The sequence below is a fragment of the Esox lucius genome, chromosome 20 (assembly GCF_011004845.1).
Source record: "Esox lucius isolate fEsoLuc1 chromosome 20, fEsoLuc1.pri, whole genome shotgun sequence".
Classification (NCBI taxonomy): Eukaryota; Metazoa; Chordata; class Actinopteri; order Esociformes; family Esocidae; genus Esox; species Esox lucius.
Window position 1 is genome coordinate 16,458,360 of NC_047588.1, and position 25,466 is coordinate 16,483,825.

The 25,466-nt window shown below is 44.3% G+C and overlaps 1 protein-coding gene across 4 annotated transcripts; it reads left to right on the top strand.

Moving 5' to 3' along the window:
* The first annotated feature begins 558 nt into the window (after positions 1 to 558).
* bmper (BMP binding endothelial regulator) lies at positions 559 to 25,421 on the top strand. 4 transcript variants are annotated; one of them, XM_010885295.4, is made up of 15 exons: positions 559 to 1,087; positions 2,186 to 2,271; positions 11,793 to 11,892; positions 13,600 to 13,682; positions 15,622 to 15,712; positions 16,332 to 16,414; positions 17,011 to 17,110; positions 17,309 to 17,418; positions 17,607 to 17,741; positions 19,309 to 19,413; positions 22,615 to 22,660; positions 23,050 to 23,412; positions 23,522 to 23,858; positions 24,066 to 24,196; positions 24,304 to 25,421. In XM_010885295.4, the coding sequence occupies exons 1-15, from the start codon at positions 979 to 981 to the stop codon at positions 24,483 to 24,485; spliced, it is 2,061 nt and encodes a 686-aa protein (XP_010883597.2). In that variant the 5' UTR covers positions 559 to 978; the 3' UTR covers positions 24,486 to 25,421. The 4 variants fall into 4 exon arrangements, with proteins under 4 accessions (XP_010883597.2, XP_019896929.2, XP_010883598.2 ...); XM_020041370.2 differs by lacking the exon at positions 559 to 1,087 and adding an exon at positions 1,757 to 1,858; XM_010885296.3 differs by lacking the exon at positions 559 to 1,087 and adding an exon at positions 1,782 to 1,962.
* Positions 25,422 to 25,466: the final 45 nt, after the last annotated feature.

Here is a 25,466-nt window from a genome sequence, read left to right on the forward strand (position 1 = left end):
AAACGCATGTTGTGTATCCAGACCTGTCTTGTTAAGAGTGAAACCAGATCCGATAGCAGTAGGTGGGTCTCAGCGCAGTATTCTGCAGAGGGTTTCATTACCACAGCGGCAGGCAGCGGGATACAGCGGGCGCGATTGGACGTCAGATCACTCTGGTTATTAAACCCCCAGCAACGATTTAAAAATTGAGAGCCGCTCTCGTCTTGTTTGGAGGAGGTTCCTATACCCTCCGTGGATGTTTAACTGGACAAATAGGGTTTCTATTACGCTGGCATCGCCGTGCGCCCAGTAGGAGTCTACTATAACTTTGGGCTGGCTGGAGGTGAATGGCTTCTCGCGTAACTCGGAGTCATAGAGACCAGTGCCGGCTGGTGTAAAGCCCGCTCCTAGGAGACAGCATCTCTGCACAAAACGGACCGACAATACCGAACGCGGTTTAATTCAGTGCTGGATCACATCTTTTTTTTTTATTGCCCAACGTTTTTTTTTATTTAATAGTAATTTACTCTGATATATTGATATTTTTTAATAATTTTGTTTTATTTCATTTTAAGCCTACTTTATTCGTTTTATTTAAATTTCCTATCAACCTTACTTTTCATTTTAACTTTTTTAAGTCTTAACCCAACACTTCTTTTGAGCACACAAGCGCGCTCCTGGACGAGACATGAGGACTGTCGCCTGGCTGTCCACACGGCATTGTCATTGTAATTTTCATGTGTCCGGTCGATTGTCGGACGCCCGAGGACGCGCGATGTCGTTTTGCATTTTGACAAAGTGAAGGTTATGGTCTGGAACAATACGAGCTGAGGAACTGTATAGTATATTGCATTTTGGGCAATTATGCTGGAGTCTCACTTACTCGAGTGTTTGTGTTTTCACTCCAACTCATATGGACAAAAATAAAAAAGGGTACCATATAATATTTTTTCTTTTTAGAAACTTTCCTTATTTTTTCTTGATTGGACCAATCTCAGGATGTTGTTATATTGCTGCTCCAGCGCCTTGGTCGTTTCTGCCAAGTTCACGTTTGTATTCGTGTTTTTATTGTTTCAAATGCCACAATCCGGCTCGCCTTTGATTACAGGTAAGATAAATGACATGGGGCTAGTCTAATTAGTTTCCAAAAAATGAAATTATAAATGTGCTAATATGCCCAGGTGTCTTATAAGCTTGTTCACTTTTACCGTTAGGCTACTTGCGCGTGCCAAATCACGATCAGGCGCGGGTTTTACCCGTTGCGTCTGTTGCTCACGGTTTATTATCTGCTATTTGATTCTCCCTGCCTGTGGGCTCTGTGAAACAGAGCCCATTCATCCGCGTCTCCATTCATATTCACAACAAGCAACGTTCTGTCGGTTTACTGGTAATTTACCACTGCATCGGTATAAACAGTGTGACAGGCGCATTGCATCACCCGCCGCCTATCCCCTTCGGATTGAAACTCGAGTTAATTTGAGGTTAGCGTCCCATGTCACCCAGCGCGTTATTATTGGGTCAACAGAATTTCTTTCAGGGGTAAAAACTGCCTATTCGTATCAGCTGAGTAGACTATCATTATAGTATAATCCCACCGGATCAAATTGCCATGCCGTGTCGTTAACTGGTATTCGAAATATGTCGTATATCATCGGTCTTTTATCTTTTGCGTCCGGCCCCGGGTGGAACACACGGTTTTCAACGGAGATTTTAAAAAATGTAGAAAGGCATACGTGCCCTGTCACTACGCTCCGCTGCAACAGGTGGAGGTGATTTAACATGTTTATATTCATGTTTTGTGAAATCTCACTGGATCGAAATAAAAGTCCTGCTTGTCCCTTAATCGACACACTCCGTGCTGGTTTAATTACACGCAAAGGTAGTAAATGTTAGTCGTCTTGAAGTCTGCGGGTTTATCTGGTGTGGAATTAAAAGCTCGGCTATATGGACTCAAAACAAGTCACCTGTCATCAAAACAGACAGGCATGTGAGCTACTGTATCCTGCGTGGATACTGTGATTACATAAACTCAACAGATGTGGTTAATTTAGCCTGCCTTAAAATGGTCAATAAGTAAATGCAATAACTGTACACACAGTGAATTTCGTTGCAAAGAAATTATCACATTTGCTGTGCTGTGTCTGGTCTAGTTGTTATGCCACTGGATTAAATGCGCGTGTTTATTGACTGATCGCGCCCTTCACAGGTACAGAAGCCAGTTGTGAGAACGAAGGAGAGGTGCTTCACATACCCAATATAACGGACAACCCGTGCATCACCTGCGTCTGTCTGGTAAGAACAAATAAAATGTATCACAAAATAACGTTCAAGTGGTGTCTGGACACTTTAATGTTAGTTAACATTTAACTACATAATTTATTTCCATACCTTAAATAATGCTTGCTTCCCTTTGCGGGGAACAAAAGGCATTTGTGCGAAATTCTCCGGTACGAGACTGATATATATAACGTTCATATCATGTTGTTGCCTCATTATTTAGGCTTTAGGCCAGGGCTATTCAACTCCGGTCCTGGACGGCTGAAGCGCTTTTCCTTACTCTGAATCAGTCCTTACTTAGAAACAAAAGATGAAAACCAGAAGTGTTCTGGCCCTTCAGGACCGGAATTGAATAGCCCTGCCTATAGGCACCAGGCTAGCGGAGTTGTCGGCCTGAGTGCCTTACAATGTTATTTTCAGTTACTCATCACAAAGTTAAGTTGGCACGTTTTAGGTATGAGCTATAAGCTACATATGGTTTTCCCCCTTAAACCCCTTTGGCGTTGTCTTTCATTACTTCTCATGACTATCTGTTAAATATGAGCAGTAGGCTAGGTATGGATTTCCCTCTTAAACCCCATTTGCTTTAATGCAAAATTGCATTGTTTGTTTAAGCACCCCCTTGTCTTCTCTGTATTTGCCTGACTGCCTGTTAAATCCAGGCTACAAATGTCAAAGGACATGAAGTCTTTCCTGGAACACATGCTCTTTGACCTCTGACTTTCCCTGCTGAATGTCATTGTTTTAGGGCTTGAAAATTGAAGTGACAAGCTTTGTGCCCAGATGCTAGCAGTCGGACTGAATAATGCCTTGACCTGATAGGGCTTTTTAGTTCCTCTTTAAATTCAACTTGGAAGTGGGTTATAGAAATATTGTTTGTCTTGCGGGGTATTTGCCCTCTGTGAAACAGAAGGACAGTGTGCGTGTGTATTAGTTTGTGCTCCCGGGCCATGCTGCCTCTAGCGGCTCTGATGCTCTTTGATATGGCTCCCCCTGCTAAACACCTCCTTATCAGGCTTCCATCTAGGAGTCCTGCTGAATGCTATCAGTCATCAGGGGGCTGTGGTTAGCCTTTCATGTTGCCCTGTCCTCCATGTCGCTGGCCCCAGAGAGCTCCGCAGTGGAGGGGGGCCACTCCAAAAGATACTGGTGTTGGGGGTGGGGGGGGGCGTCAGTGTTCTAGTGTCACTCATAGGCTCCCAGTGGCCACAGAGTACCTGTTAATAGCCCTCCACATGGTTGGAAATTGAGTCACACAGAGAAGCCATTCTTTTTCCAGTAATTTTTTACAGGAATCTGCCGTTCACTTGCAAAACATAATATACAGACAGCCGGGAGGCTGGTCTCATTAACCTGCTATCTACGCCACTACTCACCCCCTTCTTTTTCTTTCACTGTTTTTAGCCATCTCTTTCCGTAGCAGTGATTAATGAGCTCAGTGGGCTGCCCAGTGATCTGCAAACATTTGAGGGGGCAAAGGTCCTTTCCTGTTCCAACCGCTCTACAAACATGGAGATCAATACTCACTGTGTACCTGCTCAGGGCTACTTCTCCCTCTCCTAGAATGATCAGAAAACCACTGAAGGACACAGCATGTCTGCCTGAGTACTGACATTAAACAACTTTGGAGTTACTTGCCGAAGCTCTAGGTGAAAAATTAAAAGAAGAATGTGTGAATTTATATATTTTTTTATAAATAAAAAAGATTGATATATTGTACAGTTTTCTGTCTAAAGGAACAACAAAGGAAGAAAAGCCTCAATGCTGGGATTAAATGAGATGTTTGATATCTCTACTCTTGAAAACGTACAGAAGACCGTCCTCATTTATTATCCGTCTCTACAACTCCTTTCAGTGGTCTATGGTTTTACCAGTACAGTTGGACCAGTGATCTATGGTTTTACCAGTACAGTTGGACCAGTGGTCTATGGTTTTACCAGTACAGTTGGACCAGTGGTCTATGGTTTTACCAGTACAGTTGGACCAGTGGTCTATGGTTTTACCAATACAGTTGGACCAGTGGTCTATGGTTTTACCAGTACAGTTGGATCAGTGGTCTATGGTTTTACCAGTACAGTTGGATCAGTGGTCTATGGTTTTACCAGTACAGTTGGACCAGTGGTCTGTGGTTTTACCAGTACAGTTTAATCAGTGATCTATGGTTTTACCAGTACAGTTGGACCAGTGGCATGTGGTTTTACCAGTACAGTTGGACCAGTGATCTATGGTTTTACCAGTACAGTTGGACCAGTGATCTATGGTTTAACCAGTACAGTTGGACCAGTGATCTATGGTTTTACCAGTACAGTTGGACCAGTGGTCTATGGTTTTACCAGTACAGTTGGATCAGTGGTCTATGGTTTTACCAATACAGTTGGACCAGTGGTCTATGGTTTTACCAGTACAGTTGGACCAGTGATCTATGGTTTTACCAATACAGTTGGACCAGTGGTCTATGGTTTTACCAGTACAGTTGGATCAGTGGTCTGTGGTTTAACCAGTACAGTTGGACCAGTGGTCTATGGTTTTACCAGTACAGTTGGACCAGTGGTCTATGGTTTGACCAGTACAGTTGGACCAGTGGTCTATGGTTTGACCAGTACAGTTGGATCAGTGATCTATGGTTTGACCAGTACAGTTGGACCACTGGTCTGTGTTTTTACCAGTACAGTTGGACCAGTGGTCTATGGTTTGACCAGTACAGTTGGATCAGTGATCTATGGTTTTACCAGTACAGTTGGACCACTGGTCAGTGGTTTTACCAGTACAGTTGGATCAGTGGTCTATGGTTTGACCAGTACAGTTGGACCAGTGATCTATAGTTTGACCAGTACAGTTGAATCAGTGATCTATGGTTTTACCAGTACAGTTGGACCAGTGATCTATGGTTTTACCAGTACAGTTGGACCAGTGGTCTATGGTTTTACCAGTACAGTTGGATCAGTGATCTATGGTTTTACCAGTACAGTTGGACCAGTGGTATGTGGTTTTACCAGAACAGTTAGATCAGTGGTCTATGGTTTTACCAGTACAGTTGGACCAGTGGTCTGTGGTTTTACCAGTACAGTTTAATCAGTGATCTATGGTTTTACCAGTACAGTTGGACCAGTGGCATGTGGTTTTACCAGTACAGTTGGACCAGTGGTCTATGGTTTTACCAGTACAGTTGGACCAGTGGTCTATGGTTTTACCAGTACAGTTGGACCAGTGGTCTATGGTTTTACCAGTACAGTTGGATCAGTGGTCTATGGTTTCACCAATACAGTTGGATCAGTGGTCTATGGTTTGACCAATACAATTACACCAGTGGTCTGTGGTTTTACCAGTACAGTTGGATCAGTGGTCTATGGTTTTACCAGTACAGTTGGACCAGTGGTCTATGGTTTTACCAGTACAGTTGGACCAGTGGTCTATGGTTTTACCAGTACAGCTGGGACCAGTGATCTATGGTTTTACCAGTACAGCTGGGACCAGTGATCTATGGTTTTACCAATACAGTTGGACCAGTGGTCTGTGGTTTGACCAGTACAGTTGGACCAGTGGTCTAAGGTTTTACCAGTACAGTTGGACCAGTGGTCTATGGTTTTACCAGTACAGCTGGACCAGTGGTCTATGGTTTGACCAGTACAGTTGGATCAGTGATCTATGGTTTGACCAGTACAGTTGGACCACTGGTCTGTGTTTTACCAGTACAGTTGGATCAGTGGTCTATGGTTTGACCAGTACAGTTGGATCAGTGGTCTATGGTTTGACCAGTACAGTTGAATCAGTGATCTATGGTTTTACCAGTACAGTTGGACCAGTGATCTATGGTTTTACCAGTACAGTTGGACCAGTGGTCTATGGTTTTACCAGTACAGTTGGATCAGTGATCTATGGTTTTACCAGTACAGTTGGACCAGTGGTATGTGGTTTTACCAGTACAGTTGGATCAGTGGTCTATGGTTTTACCAGTACAGTTGGACCAGTGGTCTGTGGTTTTACCAGTACAGTTGGACCAGTGGTCTGTGGTTTGACCAGTACAGTTGGATCAGTGATCTATGGTTTTACCAGTACAGTTGGATCAGTGGTCTATGGTTTTACCAGTACAGTTGGACCAGTGGTCTGAGGCTGAAACACTGGACTTTTCTAGCGAACAGCGTTCAGATTCCCTTTGCGGTAGCCTACCAAGCTATATGTAGTTAGTTTGCAGTCTGTGTCAATGCAATCATTTGTTTTTATGTTCTCAAAATTATTTTGCTTTTAGTGTTGATTAGGTACTAAAAATAGAATAGGGCATAAAATTTACACATATTGAGCATAATGTACAAGTGGGATGTATAGATGTGCAATGAAGACAAATAGAAGTGCCAATGGCAGTTCTAAATGTGTGAAAAAGGCAAATGAAGGGTCATGTGTAACTGAAATGCAGGGAGAGCAGTCAGGTTCCCGAGTGGGACGTGTACATGTAGCAAATGAAAACATCCTTTTCAGACTTTGCAAGGCAGAGTCACAGTCCATTCTTTAAACATATGTGTACCTGGGTTTTAGAATAGCAAAATCAATGATAAACATTGCCATATCACATTTTGTCAATATTGTGCAACCCTACTATATACATACTGGAGCCAGATGTTCCATTCTGTTAATTCAGTGTCGTTTACTGTCTACCTACTGTAGCACTGGTGAAGAAAGAGGCTTGTGATGTGTCAGGGAAAAATATGAAGTGATTACCCTGTCCTTCTTCATCATCTTGTATGCTACTGCTGCCGCGGGTTCACGACCTGTTTGTTTTAGAGGAAGGTGAAGGGTCACAAAGTCGAGCAGTCCAGGCTTAAGTAGTTCTTTGACTTGAGTGCTTCTCTGAAGAGCCTTTTAGTGATCTTTCCATCCCTCCGTGAAAGACAGACGGCGGCTGGGAGCCTGGCGGCTTGTTTTGGCATGTCCTCAGAAGCCCGGTTGAGAAATAGAGGGAGGCATAGTGGAAACAACCAGGAGAGAGTTTAGGAGGGGGGGAGAGTGTGCACATTGACCATGGTGGGAGTTTCTGAATTTGGCATATGTAGGCAGTGAAAGTCTGTGCTGTCGCTATTCATTGACCATCTTCCTCCAACATGTGTCCCTGATCTCAGTGCTGGTTACATCCAACATGTGTCCCTGATCTCAGTGCTGGTTACATCCAACATGTGTCCCTGATCTCTGTGCTGGTTACATCCAACATGTGTCCCTGATCTCAGTGCTGGTTACATCCAACATGTGTCCCTAATCTCAGTGCTGGTTACATCCAACATGTGTCCCTGATCTCAGTGCTGGTTACATCCAACATGTGTCCCTGATCTCTGTGCTGGTTACATCCAACATGTGTCCCTGATCTCTGTGCTGGTTACATCCAACATGTGTCCCTGATCTCAGTGCTGGTTACATCCAACATGTGTCCCTGATCTCAGTGCTGGTTACATCCAACATGTGTCCCTGATCTCTGTGCTGGTTACATCCAACATGTGTCCCTGATCTCAGTGCTGGTTACATCCAACATGTGTCCCTGATCTCTGTGCTGGTTACATCCAACATGTGTCCCTGATCTCTGTGCTGGTTACATCCAACATGTGTCCCTGATCTCAGTGCTGGTTACATCCAACATGTGTCCCTGATCTCTGTGCTGGTTACATCCAACATGTGTCCCTGATCTCTGTGCTGGTTACATCCAACATGTGTCCCTGATCTCTGTGCTGGTTACATCCAACATGTGTCCCTGATCTCAGTGCTGGTTACATCCAACATGTGTCCCTAATCTCAGTGCTGGTTACATCCAACATGTGTCCCTGATCTCAGTGCTGGTTACATCCAACATGTGTCCCTGATCTCTGTGCTGGTTACATCCAACATGTGTCCCTGATCTCTGTGCTGGTTACATCCAACATGTGTCCCTGATCTCAGTGCTGGTTACATCCAACATGTGTCCCTGATCTCTGTGCTGGTTACATCCAACATGTGTCCCTGATCTCAGTGCTGGTTACATCCAACATGTGTCCCTAATCTCAGTGCTGGTTACATCCAACATGTGTCCCTGATCTCAGTGCTGGTTACATCCAACTTGTGTCCCTGATCTCTGTGCTGGTTACATCCAACATGTGTCCCTGATCTCTGTGCTGGTTACATCCAACATGTGTCCCTGATCTCTGTGCTGGTTACATCCAACATGTGTCCCTGATCTCAGTGCTGGTTACATCCAACATGTGTCCCTGATCTCAGTGCTGGTTACATCCAACACGCTCTATTGGTACTTTTCCATGTTTAAAACGTATGAAGGCCACACCAGGGGCTGGCCCGTGTGTCCTGTTTACATTAGGGCTAGTGGTTTTCATTAGGAATGGGACACTTGACAAGCATAATCAACCATCTACCTCATTGAACACAGTAGCTTTGTGAGAAGGTGTTACGGTTAGAAGGTGTTACTGTTAGCCCATTGTTATCAGGAATAAACTTTTCTGGAATATGGATAGACATTTTATGACACATCAATATTTTCAAATTTCATTTAAAGCACACTGGAAAAAATGAAGAGACCACTGCACCTTTTTCTTTCCTTTCCAAAAAAGTTGAAAAGGAAAGTTTTGAGTGAGGAACAGAAGCGTTCAATTTGCAGTCATCTCTTAATTTTAACCCTTCTGTTCCTCACTCAAAACCTTCCTTTTCTAATTTTTTGGAAAGGAAAGGAAAAGGTGCAGTTGTCTCTAAATGTTTTCCAGAGCTGTATTTCAGATTGTACATCTGCAATTTATTTTATTGGTAGGCGCACACTTGCTCTATGTAGAAAAAAAGAAAAAAGGTCAGGATAGAGTACTGGTTATGGAAATGACAGGTCAGGGTAGAGTACTGGTTATGGAAATGACAGGTCAGGGTAGAGTACTGGTTATGGACATGACAGGTCAGGGTAGAGTACTGGTTATGTAAACGACAGGTCAGGGTAGAGTACTTGTTATGTAAACAACAGGTCAGGGTAGAGTACTGGTTATGTAAACAACAGGTCAGGGTAGAGTACTGGTTATGTAAACAACCGGTCAGGGTAGAGTACTGGTTATGGTCATAACAAGTCAGGGTAGAGTACAGTGTAGCCAACTTAGCGACTTTGTCGCTAGATTTAGCGACTTTTCAGACTCCCATAGCAACTTTTTTTTCAAAAAAAGCGACTAGCGACAAATCTAGCGACTTTTTGTAGTGTTATTGGAGACTTGTTCTTACTCTTCTCAACGAGCAGCGGGTGCCGCCGTGGGCCCCTCCCCCATCTGAAAGCACTCACAGGCGGCCCAGTCCTCACACAGCAGTTCCTCCGAGCTGCAGTCAGAGCAGGAGATGTTAACTCCTCCGCGTCCAGACTGAAAATGAATCGCGCATGGGCTCCGCCAGAGTGTCTCTTTTTGGTAACTTTTGCCGGTCCCAAGCCCGGATAAAGGAGCAGGGTTGGTTTAAAAGAATCAACAGAAGAAAGTTAATTTGTAGTTCTAAACATATTTAGGGTGTTTATACTCACTTCTTGTCTCTCCTATGATGTTATTCCTCTCCTACAGGCAGCGTCCATCATGTGCAGTTGGTGCAGTTCTCTTAATCCATGACGATATCTCCCCTTGTGTGTCACTCTAGATGTATTTATTTTTTCTAGCCTTTTGATTTTGACTTAAACAGAGCTCCCTTTTTTTGTTGCTCAGGTGATTATTTATTGTACATGGACAACATTTGTAAATACGCATGTATATTCTTTTCTCCAACGAGAGTTTTGTTTGTTACATTTTAAAAAAAATAATCCATTCATGATGCTGATGGGAAATTATACAAATTAGGCGATGACGTAATTTAGCAACTTCTAGCGACTTTTAGGACAGACAATAGCAACTTTCCTTACTGAGGAGTTGGCAACACTGGTTATGTAAATGACAGGTCAGGGTGGAGTACTGGTTATAGTCATAACAGGTCAGGGTGGAGTACTGGTTATGGTCATAACCAGTCAGGGTAGAGTACTGGTTATGGTCATAACCAGTCAGGGTAGAGTACTGGTTATGTAAACGACAGGTCAGGGTAGAGTACTGGTTATGGAAACAACAGGTCAGGGTAGAGTACTGGTTATGGTCATAACAGGTCAGGGTAGAGTACTGGTTATGGTCATAACTGGTCAGGGTAGAGTACTGGTTATGGGCATAACAGGTCAGGGTAGAGTACTGGTTATGGAAATGACCGGTCAGTACCTGTGGTGCACCAAGCCCCCTTGACCCCACCTGGACGAAAACAGGAAAGTCAAAGTGTTCTTTGTAAAACACAGGTAAATCCTTAGTGGAAATGTTTCAAATTACAGCAGATTTTCTTTCAACAAGCTATCAACATGTTGTTATCCCTCTGGTCAAATCTTTTAGTTATTAGGGCAGAGACTAGCAGTAGACCAATAACAGCCCCAGACCACCCTTTGGCCTATTAGAAGCCTGAAATACCAACATTAAACCAATAATAAGCCCCAGAAAGTGCACTGGTATGTTGAGTGTTTATGAGGCGTGGTGACCTGGTTTGACCTCTAACCTTTGCTGAGAGGGGTCACACAGCTTCACACCACTTAGTGCTAATGGCTGCTGAGTGGAATGGCTCCACAGTTGAACAGGGGAAACACAGGTGTGTACAGACATCAAGATTCTAGGAGGATGTGACCTCAAGGACTTTCCTGAAGAGAGCTGGTCACTTAAACACATACCTTTTTGCCAGTCTTTATGTATTTCCTGTCACTCCATTCTCTAGCTCACTCTCCTTTCTCACACATCACCTGTTACGCTTTCAAGTCTCTCTCTCCCTGACCATCTAATTGTCTTTCTGTCCTCTTATTACATTTCCATCTCTTTGTGTCTCACACATTTCAATCCATGCCTTTCTATCTAATGGCCATCTTCTCTCTCACTCCCAGTCATACAGTATTTGGCTATTAAAGGTTCTCTCAGAAAATGCTCTGAACATCCTTAAGATGTAGGCCAGTGGTTCAGAGGGCTTTAAAGACACTATGTATGGACTCCATGTGCCTTTACCTCACGCCGCCCCGTCTCACCCACCCGCCTTCGCTGATGACATCATCCAAACCAACGTGGTTAGGCAACCAGCAAAGGCTCTCTCTAAATAAAACCGCCCAGTTTTATTTTAGTTATCTGGGCCACAGTCAGGTTTTTCAAGTCAACTCATTATAAGCTGCACTTAGGTGGCACTGAGGAAATGCAGGCTACATGAGGGAGTGTATAAAGCTGGTGACAAAGTAAGAATGTTATGCGTATAAAGTGAATGGAGAGAAAGTGAACGTGTCCGTAACGTGAATGTGTAACTAATCTTATCAAGTGAGTTCAGTTTACTTTGTGAAAAGTGTGTCAATAAAGAATCTTTATAATGTGATTGCACGGACGGCTGACAAAAACTGTTTCTGCATAAAATTCGGATGGCTGTTACTTTCTGTCTCCTCCCCTCCCAATTTCTTCCCTAACTCTCTTCTCCTCGCCCACCTCCATCTCTGTCTGGCTTTCTGGTTTCCCCTTCAGGAGGGGAAGGCTGACTGTAAGCAGGAAAAGTGTCCCCTGGTGTCTGATGACTGCGCTCTAGTGATCAAACAGACGGGAGCCTGCTGTGAACGATGCAAAGGTGAGCAGCACAGACCACTCATCCCCATGGAATGAGGAGGTCAGATTTTAGGGGCTGTATGTGTTCACCTGATGTCCAGGGGAGGGGGTTTGATCTACATGTCTGTAGTGTTGATGCCGAGGCTTTTCTTTGATGTTGATAGGATGTTGTTCAGTGGTTGAGTTACATCACAGATGCTACCTGTACATTTCTTTTGCCTTGAGCTATGTCCCGGAGTTAAAGTCAGTCCACCTGTGCTGGTCAACCAACTTAGTTAACCATTACTGCCTCCCTGTGGAAGAATGTAGAATATTTTCAATTTCTTCCCACTGAACACAACAGTTACTGTTTGTGTGTAAATGCTGTATATACAGTTTTAGCCGGATTTTCGATTCTGATGTTTACACAAACATACGGTTATTGTCTAACTCACGCTCCCTTTCACCAGTCACCAGAGGCCTACATCGAAGTGTCGAGACCTATTCTTGCTCGTTGCCAGCATCTTTGCTTCCATCTCTCACACAACCCAGTATATCAGGCCTCAATAACACACACACACACACACACAGCTGCATTGGTGGATTGTCTGGAAGGGTTTGGGTTCAATGTTGGGTTTGCAGAGAACTGAAATACACCCAGTTTAGAAGGCATTCAGCTCCCAGACAGAACACCCATGTGGTGATGTAGGGTTCCGCTCGGGTACGTTCCACAGCCCTCGACACCCCATGGTCGTGGGCTCAGCCCTTTGTTTGTGGTCCAGATTATATGAGACTATGGTTAATTAAAATGAGACAAGGGGGAACTGCCCAAAGTGGACCAAGAACAGCCCTGTGTCTTCATGGTGAACCATATTAGTGCCTATTGTTCATTCGTGTGTGGTTGACCTTGGACTGTATTCAGAACCGCGGTTTGAAGTTTAGGAGACTAACCTGCTTGTGTCAGCAATAAAATCACCCATACGCCCTGTCCAAAGGCTTCATGTAGTGAATTTACCTCAAGAGTCTGTTTCCATTATAACCAGACAACCCTTTGTGATGAAGTTGAAGAGGGTATTCACGTAGTCCCTTATTGACTACGGATGGACTGTATGTGGAGCACTCTAATGAGCCCTCTTGGTTTTGTGTTACTAATGGCCTCTTGTTATGCCCTTGGAATAGATCTGGACACTTTGAAACATATTCTGGTATCTTGATACATCTATTTAATGGATTTGGGGGGGGGGGGGTGTCAATCAGTGTGCACGTGTGCACGTGTTTAAGTCTGTGTGTCTGTGCGCGCAAATATGTTAAAGTGTGGTGACTACTAAACCTCCCATCACTCACTTTCAAATCCAGAAACGTAAGAGAGGTCTTCCCTACCCATAGGGGGAGCCATGGCCTCCTGACTCTATGGTGCTCAGGGGAGTGTCACATAGTTTCTGTCCAGGCACTGCTCTCAGTGGATATATTACCATGTGTTAAATGCATGTCAGCACTTATGGTCTGGATGTGCTAGCTGCTCTGTGATTACACATGCAGCCTATTTGGTGCTCCATGAAAACAATGAGTTCCTATAAACGAGTAAACATTCCCATCCACATGTGTTAACTTAACTGGTTCTTTCTCCCTTTCTTTTGCTCTTTCTCACTCTCAATGTCTCTCTCCTAACTCTCTTTTTCTCTCTCTCTGTTCATATCTCTTTCCCCTCTCTCCATCTGTCTCCTCTCTCATGTTCTGTTCTGTCCTCTAGGCTGTCAGTTGGATGGAAGGTTCTATAATAGTTCTGTGTCCTGGACCAGCTCCACCAAGCCCTGCATCTCTCGCCGCTGTCAGGTGACTATCATAATATAAAGACAGACTGACAGGCGACAGGCTGCCAGACAGAATGAGGAAAGAGCGAACGGGGGAGTAAGTAGGAAGGGGCAGACGAAGATAGTGGACACAGGAAAAGACAGATTAAAAAGTTTTGTCAGAGACGAATAAGAAAGAGACAGATGCATGACATACAGTATGGAGACCAGAGAGTGGGGAGATGGATGACATACATACAGTATGGAGACCAGAGAGTGGAGAGATAGATGACATACATACAGTATGGAGACCAGAGAGTGGAGAGATGGATGACATTCATACAGTATGGAGGCCAGAGAGTGGGGAGATGGATGACATACATACAGTATGGAGGCCAGAGAGTGGAGAGATGGATGACATACATACAGTATGGAGGCCAGAGAGTGGAGAGATGGATGACATACATACAGTATGGAGGCCAGAGAGTGGGGAGATGGATGACATACATACAGTTTGGAGGCCAGAGAGTGGGGAGATGGATGACATACATACAGTATGGAGACCAGAGAGTGAGGAGATGGATGACATACATACAGTATGGAGACCAGAGAGTGGAGAGATGGATGACATACATACAGTATGGAGACCAGAGAATGGGGAGATGGATGACCACGAGTTGGAGGAAGAGACACAGGGAAAGAAAGCCAGATGAAATTGGGAGGCGGGTGGGGGAGAGCTATTGAGGGCTGATATATGGCCCTTCTTTGGGAGAAGAGCCAGGTGATCTTGGCAGTCCAGTCCACCCATCTGGGCCCCGGCCTCCATAACACATCTATCTCAAGACTACTACACAACCTCACTGAACACACCAAACCCACACACTCAGATGGTCCCACAGTAGCACTTAAAATATCAAGGACTAAATGCACTATATTATTTAAGAAATATATAAATAAATACGCATTTGCATTGTGTGCGTGCACTGTATTGCAAATACTACGTGGGGGTGGGACTTCGTTACGTTGAGCTGTTCTGATTGGACTGCAGTGTTATACTCAGAACGCTGTGATACTTGACAGTCAACTTACACTTGGGCTGAGATATGAGTTCTCTATCTAGTAGTGAGATGCGGTGTTGTCTGCTGTATTGCTCCTATATGGGGAAATGTTTTGGGTTACATCTAAATTGCATTCACAATATATATGCTGTAGCTGAATGCGCTTTATGAAAGGGAGGCCTGCAGAGTTTGTGTCTGTCACTTTTTAGTATCCTATTAAAAACATTAGATGCATAGTCCTCTGTATTCACTGTCACAGAGAGTTCAGAACGTAAGTCACTGACAGTAGACTCCCATCTGTGTGAAGGAGCTCCAGAATCAGGAGAGTCCAGTCAGAACTGTCTGTGTTATATTGTTGAAGGCTTGCGTGCGAACAGCAGAACTCCAAACACACACACACTCAGTGACTCTATCCCCAAGATACCAAGGCGGAGGGAAGTGAGGTCTAATTAGCATCCAGACCTCCTACACAAACAGCACGTGTTCTGGTCCCTAGTGGACGTCACATGGCAGACTACAGAGGTCTGCACCGCAAGTGTGTGTTTGTGTGTGTGTGTGTGTGTGTGTGTGTGTGTGAGACAAAGCACCTGTATGCCTATGTTTGTGTTGCTAAATGTAATCCATTCGAACCACCAGCGGGTGGATCTAATGGATTACTTTGCCAGAATGCATATGTGAGACTGTCTTATTGTATGTCATTTAGTCTCCTGCTCACCTTGTTCATGAGTTTTGTAATTCAAACAGGATTCAAATGGCTAAACCAAGAGTTTTTCTAATACAGGAATTGGAGGTTTGCAGCCCAGTATAAGGGAATGGTGTCCATTCACTAACATATGAAGCCTGCAGCTTCTAGCATTGTGGAGTAGAACATCAGCTTCAACAATTCTGAATGAATATGTTTAATTGATTTCCTGCCTTTGACAGGAAGGTGTTGTAACTGAAGCGGAAGTGCAATGTGTCATCCACTGCAAGAACCCCAAGATTCACCCCAAGAAGTGCTGCCCAACATGCCCAAGTGAGTGAGTGTGTGTGTGTGTGTTACAATTTTATGTCAAGTTTTGCGTAATGTTTAGGTTATTGAGGTGGATGTCACTGCCTCGCAGTTAGCCTTGTCAATGCAAACCAGGGTTCAAATCCTTCTTGCAAATTAGCCTTTGGGTCCTGTGGAAGGGCCGTGCACTTTGCCAGCACTATCCAGTTTTTGGGGTCATTCAATTAATATGGATGTCTTGCACCGTCACTCTCGTGACACCTTGTGGGGGCTTGGGTACCTGTGAACTCAATAGCAGTAAAAGACTGGAGAATGCATTCCCTCTGGCCAGTATGGTTTCTGGTGAAGACTCCTTTGATGAGCAAGCCACGTGATATGAACGACACTGGATATGCTTCAGAGAAAACATTTCTCAACAATAACTGTACCAAGTCCACAGGGAGTTTCTGTGATCTAGTGGAGAAACATTAGGGAACAATGAAAAAAATGAAAAATAAGACTAGGTGCTGTGTTAGGGAAAAGGGAAATCATCTTTCTGGTCCCAAAAACATAGAAAAATAAAGAAGTATGTTATATGTATGTTTGTGTGTGTGTGTGTGTGGATAAAATTAACCTGTATACCTGTATGTCTTTTCTGTTCCAGGCTGTATCTTGGAGGGTCGTCTGTACAAAGAGAGGGAGGAGTTTCATCCTGAGGGAAAACCATGTATTAAATGTACCTGCACTGTGAGTACACTCTCAATAGGAACACATGCATGTTTATATAGTTTGGGAATGGCACCTCTGTGCTCAATGAGGTGATCTTGGGACTCACCACCCCTCAGCGGTCACCCCTCCCCGACGCAGGTAAACAAACAGCAGAGGTAAGTTCATAAACACCTCAGTAGGACTGCTGTAAACGGTATTAGCTGTTAATGAGGGAACACAGCTCCAGTGTTACTGGGGCCAAAGGGAACTGTGACAACTGTCTGGTGAGCGGGTCGGTGTTTGTGAGCTGCTAAATGTAGCAATCCAGAAGTTTTTGCAGCTGCAGACAAGATGGCTATACTTCAAAACAGGATCAATTACTTTTTTTAAACCGACATGTTAGAAATGGCCACGAGAAACGGAAACAAATATCTTGGTATAGCATTTGTAATGAGGCTTGTTCTGTTTACTCATCAAGGTTAAATTGACAACTTATTGATTCTCACACGTTAGGGCATTAATAATATTGTGTAGGAGAATTGGTAATCAAATAGAAATGTTTTAAATTATGCATTAGATCTTTTAATTTTGCATTGTTGTAACTGCTATGGATCTTCTATGTTGTCCTTGTTCAGGGAGGGCGGACCCTGTGCATCAGGGAGGTGTGTCCTGTTCTCTCATGCCCCTCCCACTTGAGCCACACTCTGCCTGGGCAGTGCTGTCCCAAGTGCCTCGGTAACACTTTTCTTGTCAAATACCTAAACACACTCTCTGACAGAAGTCTGGAGAACAGTATTCATATTTAATTAAAATGAAAATTCATACATTAAAACAATCAGTACCAGTCAAAATGTGACTGGTACCGTACAGGACTAAAATAATGACCATCAAACAGACCTCTCTATTTCTATGTCATTCCCTCTCTCTCCCCAGGTCAGAGGAAGGTGTTTGACCTGTCACTGGGCAGTTGTCTGTTCCACAGTGAGGTTTATGAGAACGGCACTTCCTTTAAACTTGACAACTGCACCAGCTGTACCTGCAAGGTACCAAACTGGGGATCAGATCCCAGAACTCCTCTGTCATCTCACCAAGTTACAACCCATGTCGACCTTCTCCCCCTTGCCTTGTTTCACTCCTCTTCCAACTTCTTACACACCTTTTAACCAAGTTATTCATGGGTAATGACTTCACCAGGTTCATCAGTAACTGATCTCTTCACCCTCCGTCCCAGGATTCCACTGTGGCGTGTCGGAAGAGCTGCTCTCGGCAGGGAAGTTGCCAGGGTGATCAGTGCTGTGAGGAGTGTCTCTCTTTCGTGAAAGTGGAGGAAGTGAAGTACTGTCGGGTCAGGAACAAGATCTACAGGGTAAGACAATAAGAGACAACCCCTTGGAGTTCTGATGTTGCAGACCAAATGGCAGTAGACTGCATAGAAAATACAACCTCACCATAGATAATGTAACCTCACCATAGATAATGTAACCTCACCATAGATAATGTAACCTCACCATAGATAATGTAACCTCACCATAGATAATGTAACCTCACCATAGATAATGTAACCTCACCATAGATAATGTAACCTCACCGTAGATAATACAACCTCACCGTAGATAATACAACCTCACCGTAGATAATACAACCTCACCGTAGATAATACAACCTCACCGTAGAAAATACAACCTCACCATAGAATATACAACCTCACCATAGAATATACAACCTCACCATAGAAAATACAACCTCACCATAGAAAATACAACCTCACCATAGAAAATACAACCTCACCATAGAAAATACAACCTCACCATAGAAAATACAACCTCACCATAGAATATACAACCTCACCATAGAATATACAACCTCACCATAGATAATATAACCTCACCATAGAATATACAACCTCACCATAGATAATATAACCTCACCATAGAAAATATAACCTCACCATAGAAAATACAACCTCACCATAGAATATACAACCTCACCATAGAAAATACAACCTCACCATAGAATATACAACCTCACCATAGAATATACAACCTCACCATAGAATATACAACCTCCCCATAGATAATATAACCTCACCATAGATAATATAACCTCAGCATAGAAAATATAACCTCACCATAAAACATATAACCTCACCATAAAACATATAACCTCACCATAAAACATATAACCTCACCATAAAACATATAACCTCACCATAGAAAATATAACCTCACCATAGAAAATATAACCTCACCATAGAAAATATAACCTCACCATAAAACATATAACCTCACCATAGAAAATATAACCTCACCATAAAACATATAACCTCACCATAGGAAATACAAAACACCATAGGAAATATAACCTGACCATGGAAAATAGAGCCTTCACCAAAGAAATTGAGCTTTACCATAGAAAAATCACTATTGAAGATAAAGCCTCACTATAGAAGATAAAACATCACCATAGAGCAGTCTTTCCCAATCCTAGTCTTTCCCAATCCCAATCCTGGTCCTTATTTATGCTCTAGCACTCACACACCTGATTCAAATGTTGAACTACCACTTACACACCTGATTGACGTGATCAACCTATCATTAAGTCTTTCATTTGAATCAGGTGTTTGAGTGCTAGGGCAAAAACAAAAAGGTCCCGAGGACCATGATTGGGAAACACTGCCATAGAGAATAAAGCCTCACCAAAGAAAAAGAGCATCACCATAAAAAAGGTTGAGCCTCATCATAAAAATAGAGCCTCACCATAGAATACAGAAATTCTACATAGAGATAACAACCTTGCCATTGACTCAAAGGTTAACACTGATAGTTATCCAGGGAAGTTGTCCTTAATGCTGACATTTATCTGCATATTTACACAAACTTTCATATGTGATTAATACATTTGCATGTATTTTGGTTGATCTTCCCCTATGCTAGGAAGGAGACATGTGGGCGTCAGTGAACTGCACTCTGTGTAGCTGTGTCAAGGGGACCATCGAGTGCCAGCCAAAGCATTGTGTGCCAATCACCAGTTGCCCCTCGGTGAGTGACAGGCTCAAGGCCTTATCACAAACTCTTGTATTGTGCCTGCCTTTTTTATCAGGTATTTTTCAATAAGGTGACCCAGGATGACAATGACCCACCACAGAAGTGTTTAGCCAATGGTTGACTAAGCCTGCTGTATGTTCCAAAACTGAATGGAGTTATGCTATGTAGCAACGATAGTGGTGTTTGTGTTGCTCGATCACATATATGGTTCTCCTTGTTCAGTAGAGTCACAAGACTTGTCTCAACAATGTACCTATCAGCTATGACACAGCGTGATAGCATGTTTGACTCATTTTCTCAGGCTTTGTAAATACTACAGCCTGACAGGAGTTCTAACCCGCCCTAAAAAAAGAATTATTTTCAAAACAGGGTGGTACTTGGTTTTATAGATTGTGGTGAGCTCGCTAGCTAGCTATTCTTTCGGAGATTGCAAAACAATGGCTGGTTCTTATGATTCCTCATTTCAAGTTGAGCTACACATGACTACGAATCCTTGTTGCTTGCTTGCAACCAGGGCATGTAGATGGCCTGTTTGTACCAGTGAAATGCAAAAACACTTACATTTGCATTGTGTCAGAATATGTCGCACTTTGATAGCATATCTCATATTTTAATATCATGTTCACAGACATACAGTATATAGAGCAGCAACTCCCTGCAAACTGGGTACAGTCGATGTCAAGCTAAGTGTCTTCAGAACTACATCCAGTTTAGTTTTGGTTGTTATCAAAATGCTCACTCAACCAGAGAGTCTAGACCAGTATCTGGCCTTCTACCTCAATTAAGCTCACAGGCACCCAAGCTGCCACACAGAGTTGCTAGAGTGTGACTAGAGATGAGGCAAGGTGAACATTTGATTACAGCTCCCCCGGACCTGGGTGGTGCTGACCAAATGCACTGCCCTCCGTGGGACCGCTGGTCTAATCCACAAGCAGGATTCAGACCCGGTCTTGTAATGACACAGCTAAGTGAGACACGACTAACTGAGACAAAGCTAACTGAGTCACTGCAAACTTTCCCTTGATGGCCCTGTTTCATTGCAGCAACTCTCAGTGAACTTGGGACAGCCTACTGAGGCTGAGCTAACTGAGACTAATTGAGTAAGGAGTGACTTTACAGCTGTGTGAATCAGCGCCCTCTTATTACTCAGTTTCAACACTGAGTGAAATTGATATAAGAGACTTATCCTTGCCAGTTACACACCGATTCATACTCCTCTCCCTGGTTACATCATGGAGGACAACAATAACAAATGCAGTGGGGCAGAAAGTGGGGTTTCACCTTATGCACATATTATCTTTAAGCACTTTCCCACCTGCAACTCACCATGACAAAGCATCCTCTTATCCTTCTTCTATAGTATTCTAACCCCGCTGTTCTCAGTGAATCATCAGCATGCTCTGAAGTTGCTGAGTAACTGTCACAGAGACCTGGTTTCTATAGCGATCACCTGTCATAGGGTGGCGTTGAAGTCACTTGTCTTGGGCTGATGTAGCAGATCCTTTACATTCTAGCGACAAATGGCCACTTGCTCATTCATTCTGTTAAAGTGGTCAGTATTCACAGGGTTATTGTGGTTACATAGCCTTTCACTTGTTATGGTCACGTAACGCTGCATCATGATATCGTCTGTCACGTGTCCCCAACCCACCACCTTCATATAATATGGAAATTAGCTCATTAGTTTATGGAGGCAGAATGGGGGAATGGTTGCAATAAGGAACTTCCATGCTGCCATTTTGCAGCCGTTTTAGTCTTGAGCAACACATTCATGTTTTGGTCCAAAGGGTCATACAGAGTTCATACAGCGTTCACCTGTTCATGTTGTATATCATGGCCGTCTTTGTATGTGTCTTGGTCACAGTCATCTATCACAACATATCAGCTAACTGAGACACAGTCAACCAGTGGTCAATTGCCATAGAGATGCAGTCAAAAAGTGGTCATATAGTGGTCACCTGTCATGCGGTATCACAACATTCACTCGTACAGTCCCATTGGCCTCATCTGTCTTAGCGGTCATGTCGCGTTCACCTGTCACACGGTCACAGTAAGGTCACCAGTGTGTGTCCCATTCTGTCTCCAGCCATGTGTAAATTAGGGCAACGTTTGAGAGATTGTGTAGAAGAGCTTCCCTATATTCACACCCTGAAAGCCAATCTCTCCATCTCTCAAAACTTTCAGAGGCGTCGTCCTTTGTTGTAGTGGGGGTCGGTGGGGCCTTGGTGTGTGTGTGTTTGTGTGTAAGCAAGAGAGAGCGAGAGAAAGAGAGAAAAAACAGTATGGGGGTGTCAGGGATCGGGGACAACCCTGTGGGCAAGAGGAAGAGGGGGTTTAGGATAGTTCTCTGATGTTCACCTGTGATGTAAGTTGAACCCAGTGCACACACCCACACACACACACACACACATACCCACATACACACACACACACACACACACCCACATACACACACCCACATACACACACACACACCCACATACACACACATACCCACATACACACACATACCCACATACACACACACACACCCACATACACACACATACCCACATACACACACATACCCACATACACACACACACACCCACATACACACACACACACACGTACACACACCCACATACACACACGTACACACACACACATACACACACACACGTACACACACACACGTACACACACCCACATACACACACACACGTACACACACCCACATTCACACACATGTACACACACCCACATACACACACCCACATACACACACGTACACACACCCAAATACACACATGTATGCACACACACGTACACCCACACATGTGTACATATACACCTACACACACATACACACACACACGTGTACACATACACGCACGTACACATACATACACACATCCATACACACACACACTTGTACACACACACATATACACACACACACGTGTACACACATACACACCCTCACAGACACAGAAAGAATTCTGTCTGAGTATAATCTCCTGTGTCAGTAGCAATTCTCTGTATCAAAGTCTGGCTGTCCACATTTAAATGGATCTGTCTTTCTGGCTGTCTGTCTGACTCTTGGTATTACATATACAGCATGTAAAATGTCAACTCTCCAATTGATTGTGGGTCTGAGGACCTGCCAGCTGATCTAGCTTTGTCTGTGTGTCTAATGGTGTGCATCTCTCCTAGAATAAGATACTGAACAGGACAGGCTGCTGCCCGGTTTGCACTGAAAGTGAGTAAGTTATTTCCATCTTCCTCTGCTGTGGCCTCTCACACCTTTTGTGGGTTGTCTTTTATGCTGGTAGTTGTTTCTCTCTTCCACGATCAAATTCCAGTTCATTTATATTGTATTCATTTATATTGTATTCATTTATATTGTATTCATTAATATTGTATTCATTAATATTTTATTCAGTTATATTTCATTCATTTATATTGTATTCATTTATATTGTATTCATTAATATTGTATTCAATTGTATTCACCTCTGATACAGTACCTAAAATACAGAACAAGATGGATCCAGTTCTAGCCCATAATTCAATCTCATTTCATTGTTCTTCCCCTCCTTCCATCTCTCTCTCATCCCTCCTTCCATCTCTCTCTCATCCCTCCTTCCAGAGCCAGGCGTGTGCACTGTATTCGGCGACCCCCACTACAACACATTTGACGGGCGCACGTTTAACTTCCAGGGCACCTGCCAGTATGTCCTGACTGCAGACTGTGGCAACACGCCCTCTGCCGGGATCGGACACGTTACCAGCCCGGACTCCGGCTTCACGGTTCTGGTGAGGAATGACGCCAGGCGGACCCGCTCCTTCTCCTGGACCCAGTCAGTGGAGCTCAGGATAGGAGGTCTCAGTCTCAGCCTGCACCAGCACCTCACGGTCCGGAGGAACGGAACCCGGATCTCCCTGCCCTACCACAGCCCGGGGGTCCACATCGACCTGGACGGATACCTGCTCAAACTCACCACCATCGCAGGTGAGACCGGCCGCGTTGTCCTGGACTCCGCGGCTGAAGTGTGTTCCCCTCTTTCAACGTAGCGACCGTTATCGCTGTGCCGAGCTGCTTCTTCTTTGCCTCCTGTCAGGCCTGGAGGTCACGTGGGACGGGGACAGCTTCGTGGAGGTGGTGGCCGCGTCCCACCTGCGAGGGCGTCTCTGCGGCCTCTGCGGGAACTACAACGGGCACAAGCGCGACGACACCGTGGGCGGCGACGGACTGTTCAAGTTCGACGTGGACGAGTTCGCCGAGTCGTGGCGCGTGGAGGGGAACGAGGTCTGTGCCCAGCCTCTCCGGAGGGCCGCCTCGTACCTCTGTCCCGGCAGCGTCAAGGTCAAGTTGCGCGCGCACCGGGAGTGTCAGAAGCTCAAGTCCTGGGAGTTCCAGAAGTGTCACAGGGGGGTGGACTTCGCCTCGTTCTACAGGTCAGTGGTGCTTGGGGTTTCCTGGAACATTCAGCGCTAGAACGTCCACAAAATGTGTAACACCTTGGAAATGTTTAAATGTCAAACATAGTTTTCTACTGTCCCTGTGTTTACAGTGGTCCATATTCTGTTGTATACGGACCCCTCCTGGTATGGAGATGCATTGCATCCAGTTTATTCAGAGGTTTTTCATCCGTTTCTCTCCAGATCCTGTGTCACCGACATGTGTGAGTGTCCGGTGCACAAGAACTGTTACTGTGAGTCCTTCATCGCCTACAGCCGGGCCTGTGAGAGGGAAGGAGTGCCCGTCCACTGGAGGCCAGAGGCTGCCTGCATGGGTGAGTAACAACACACACGGAGCCCATTACAATGCAATCCATAACCGCATTGCTCCGATGGTGTTAGTGGATCTGCGGTTCTGTCTAACCCTTGGTCCACCTCCCAGCCACCCAGTGTAAACACGGAGCGGTGTACGATACCTGTGGCCCGGGCTGCACCAAGACCTGTGACAACTGGAACGAGATCCGACCCTGTCACAAGCCGTGTGTGGCCGGCTGCCACTGCCCAGCCAACCTGGTGCTGTTCCAGGGCCGCTGCATCAAGCCCACAGCCTGCCCCGGCCGGTGACCCTAGTGCCCCAGGGGGAGGCGCAGAGAGGCAGCCGAATAACCAACGCTGCCTGGCACTCAGGGTCCACACCTGGGGGGAACATGGGGGTGGGGTGATGGACACACATGGATGGACTGAAGAGGATAGGTGACCCAGGTCAAGGCCTCGTCCACTCTGAGGCAGAGAGATGGCAGCCATCACAGACTGGCTGCTCTTCCTCGTCCTGCACTACCATGTGTTTCCACAAGAGGGCTTTTCATTGTTTTCATTACAGTGTAACAGGAATCTGGAGGGAAATATCCCCTTCGTAGATGGAGGCCCTTTGGAAAGATCAGTGTGGCTGTGCTTCTGTCATTACTGGACTTTCAACTATACCTGCCATGGACACTCTGGAAACGTGAGGCTCAGAGTCTGACTCAGTTGCAGCACATAGACTTTCAAAACCAGAAAACCAACCAGGACATCTTGAAAAGTAATTTTCACCCTGCCAGCATAATGGATTCCCTCTATGATGAATATATTGAACAAACCCCATGTCTCACTTGCATAGATTATTTTATATTGTAAAGTTAACTAATAAGATTTGTATAGAAAACAGACATCTTTTTGTATTATTATTATTATTATTATTTGTTGTTTATGTTGTTAATTTATATATCGATCACTTGATGTTGTAGCAAGAGCCAGAACACAAATCTAATTTCATTACGAATGATTTAAAGGGAAAAAAGCTATTTATGTATTTGTTGTTTATTTTGTGTAATCGTCTAGTTGGAAGATAAATGCCCAAATGTGACTCCATTGTTGCACCCTCCAGGACAGAAACGTACTGTATTTTCTAATTCTCAATGTACAGGTTGTTGTGTGTTGATTCTCATACTGAAGGTCCTCAAGAAGTACATTTCACTTTGTAAGTAATTATTTAAGACCAGCAATATATAATCTATGAAACTCCCCTGTTCTCTGAGTTTTCTTCATTTGTATTGGAATCATCCACCA

Bases quoted from the DNA above. Each gene is read 5' to 3' on its own strand.
- bmper (XM_010885295.4), top strand. From the start codon at position 979: ATGTTGTTATATTGCTGCTCCAGCGCCTTGGTCGTTTCTGCCAAGTTC. The intron at 17,742-19,308 runs GTAAGACAATAA...CCCCTATGCTAG, and splicing joins TCAGGAACAAGATCTACAGG to GAAGGAGACATGTGGGCGTC. The intron at 24,197-24,303 runs GTGAGTAACAAC...TCCACCTCCCAG, and splicing joins GCCAGAGGCTGCCTGCATGG to CCACCCAGTGTAAACACGGA.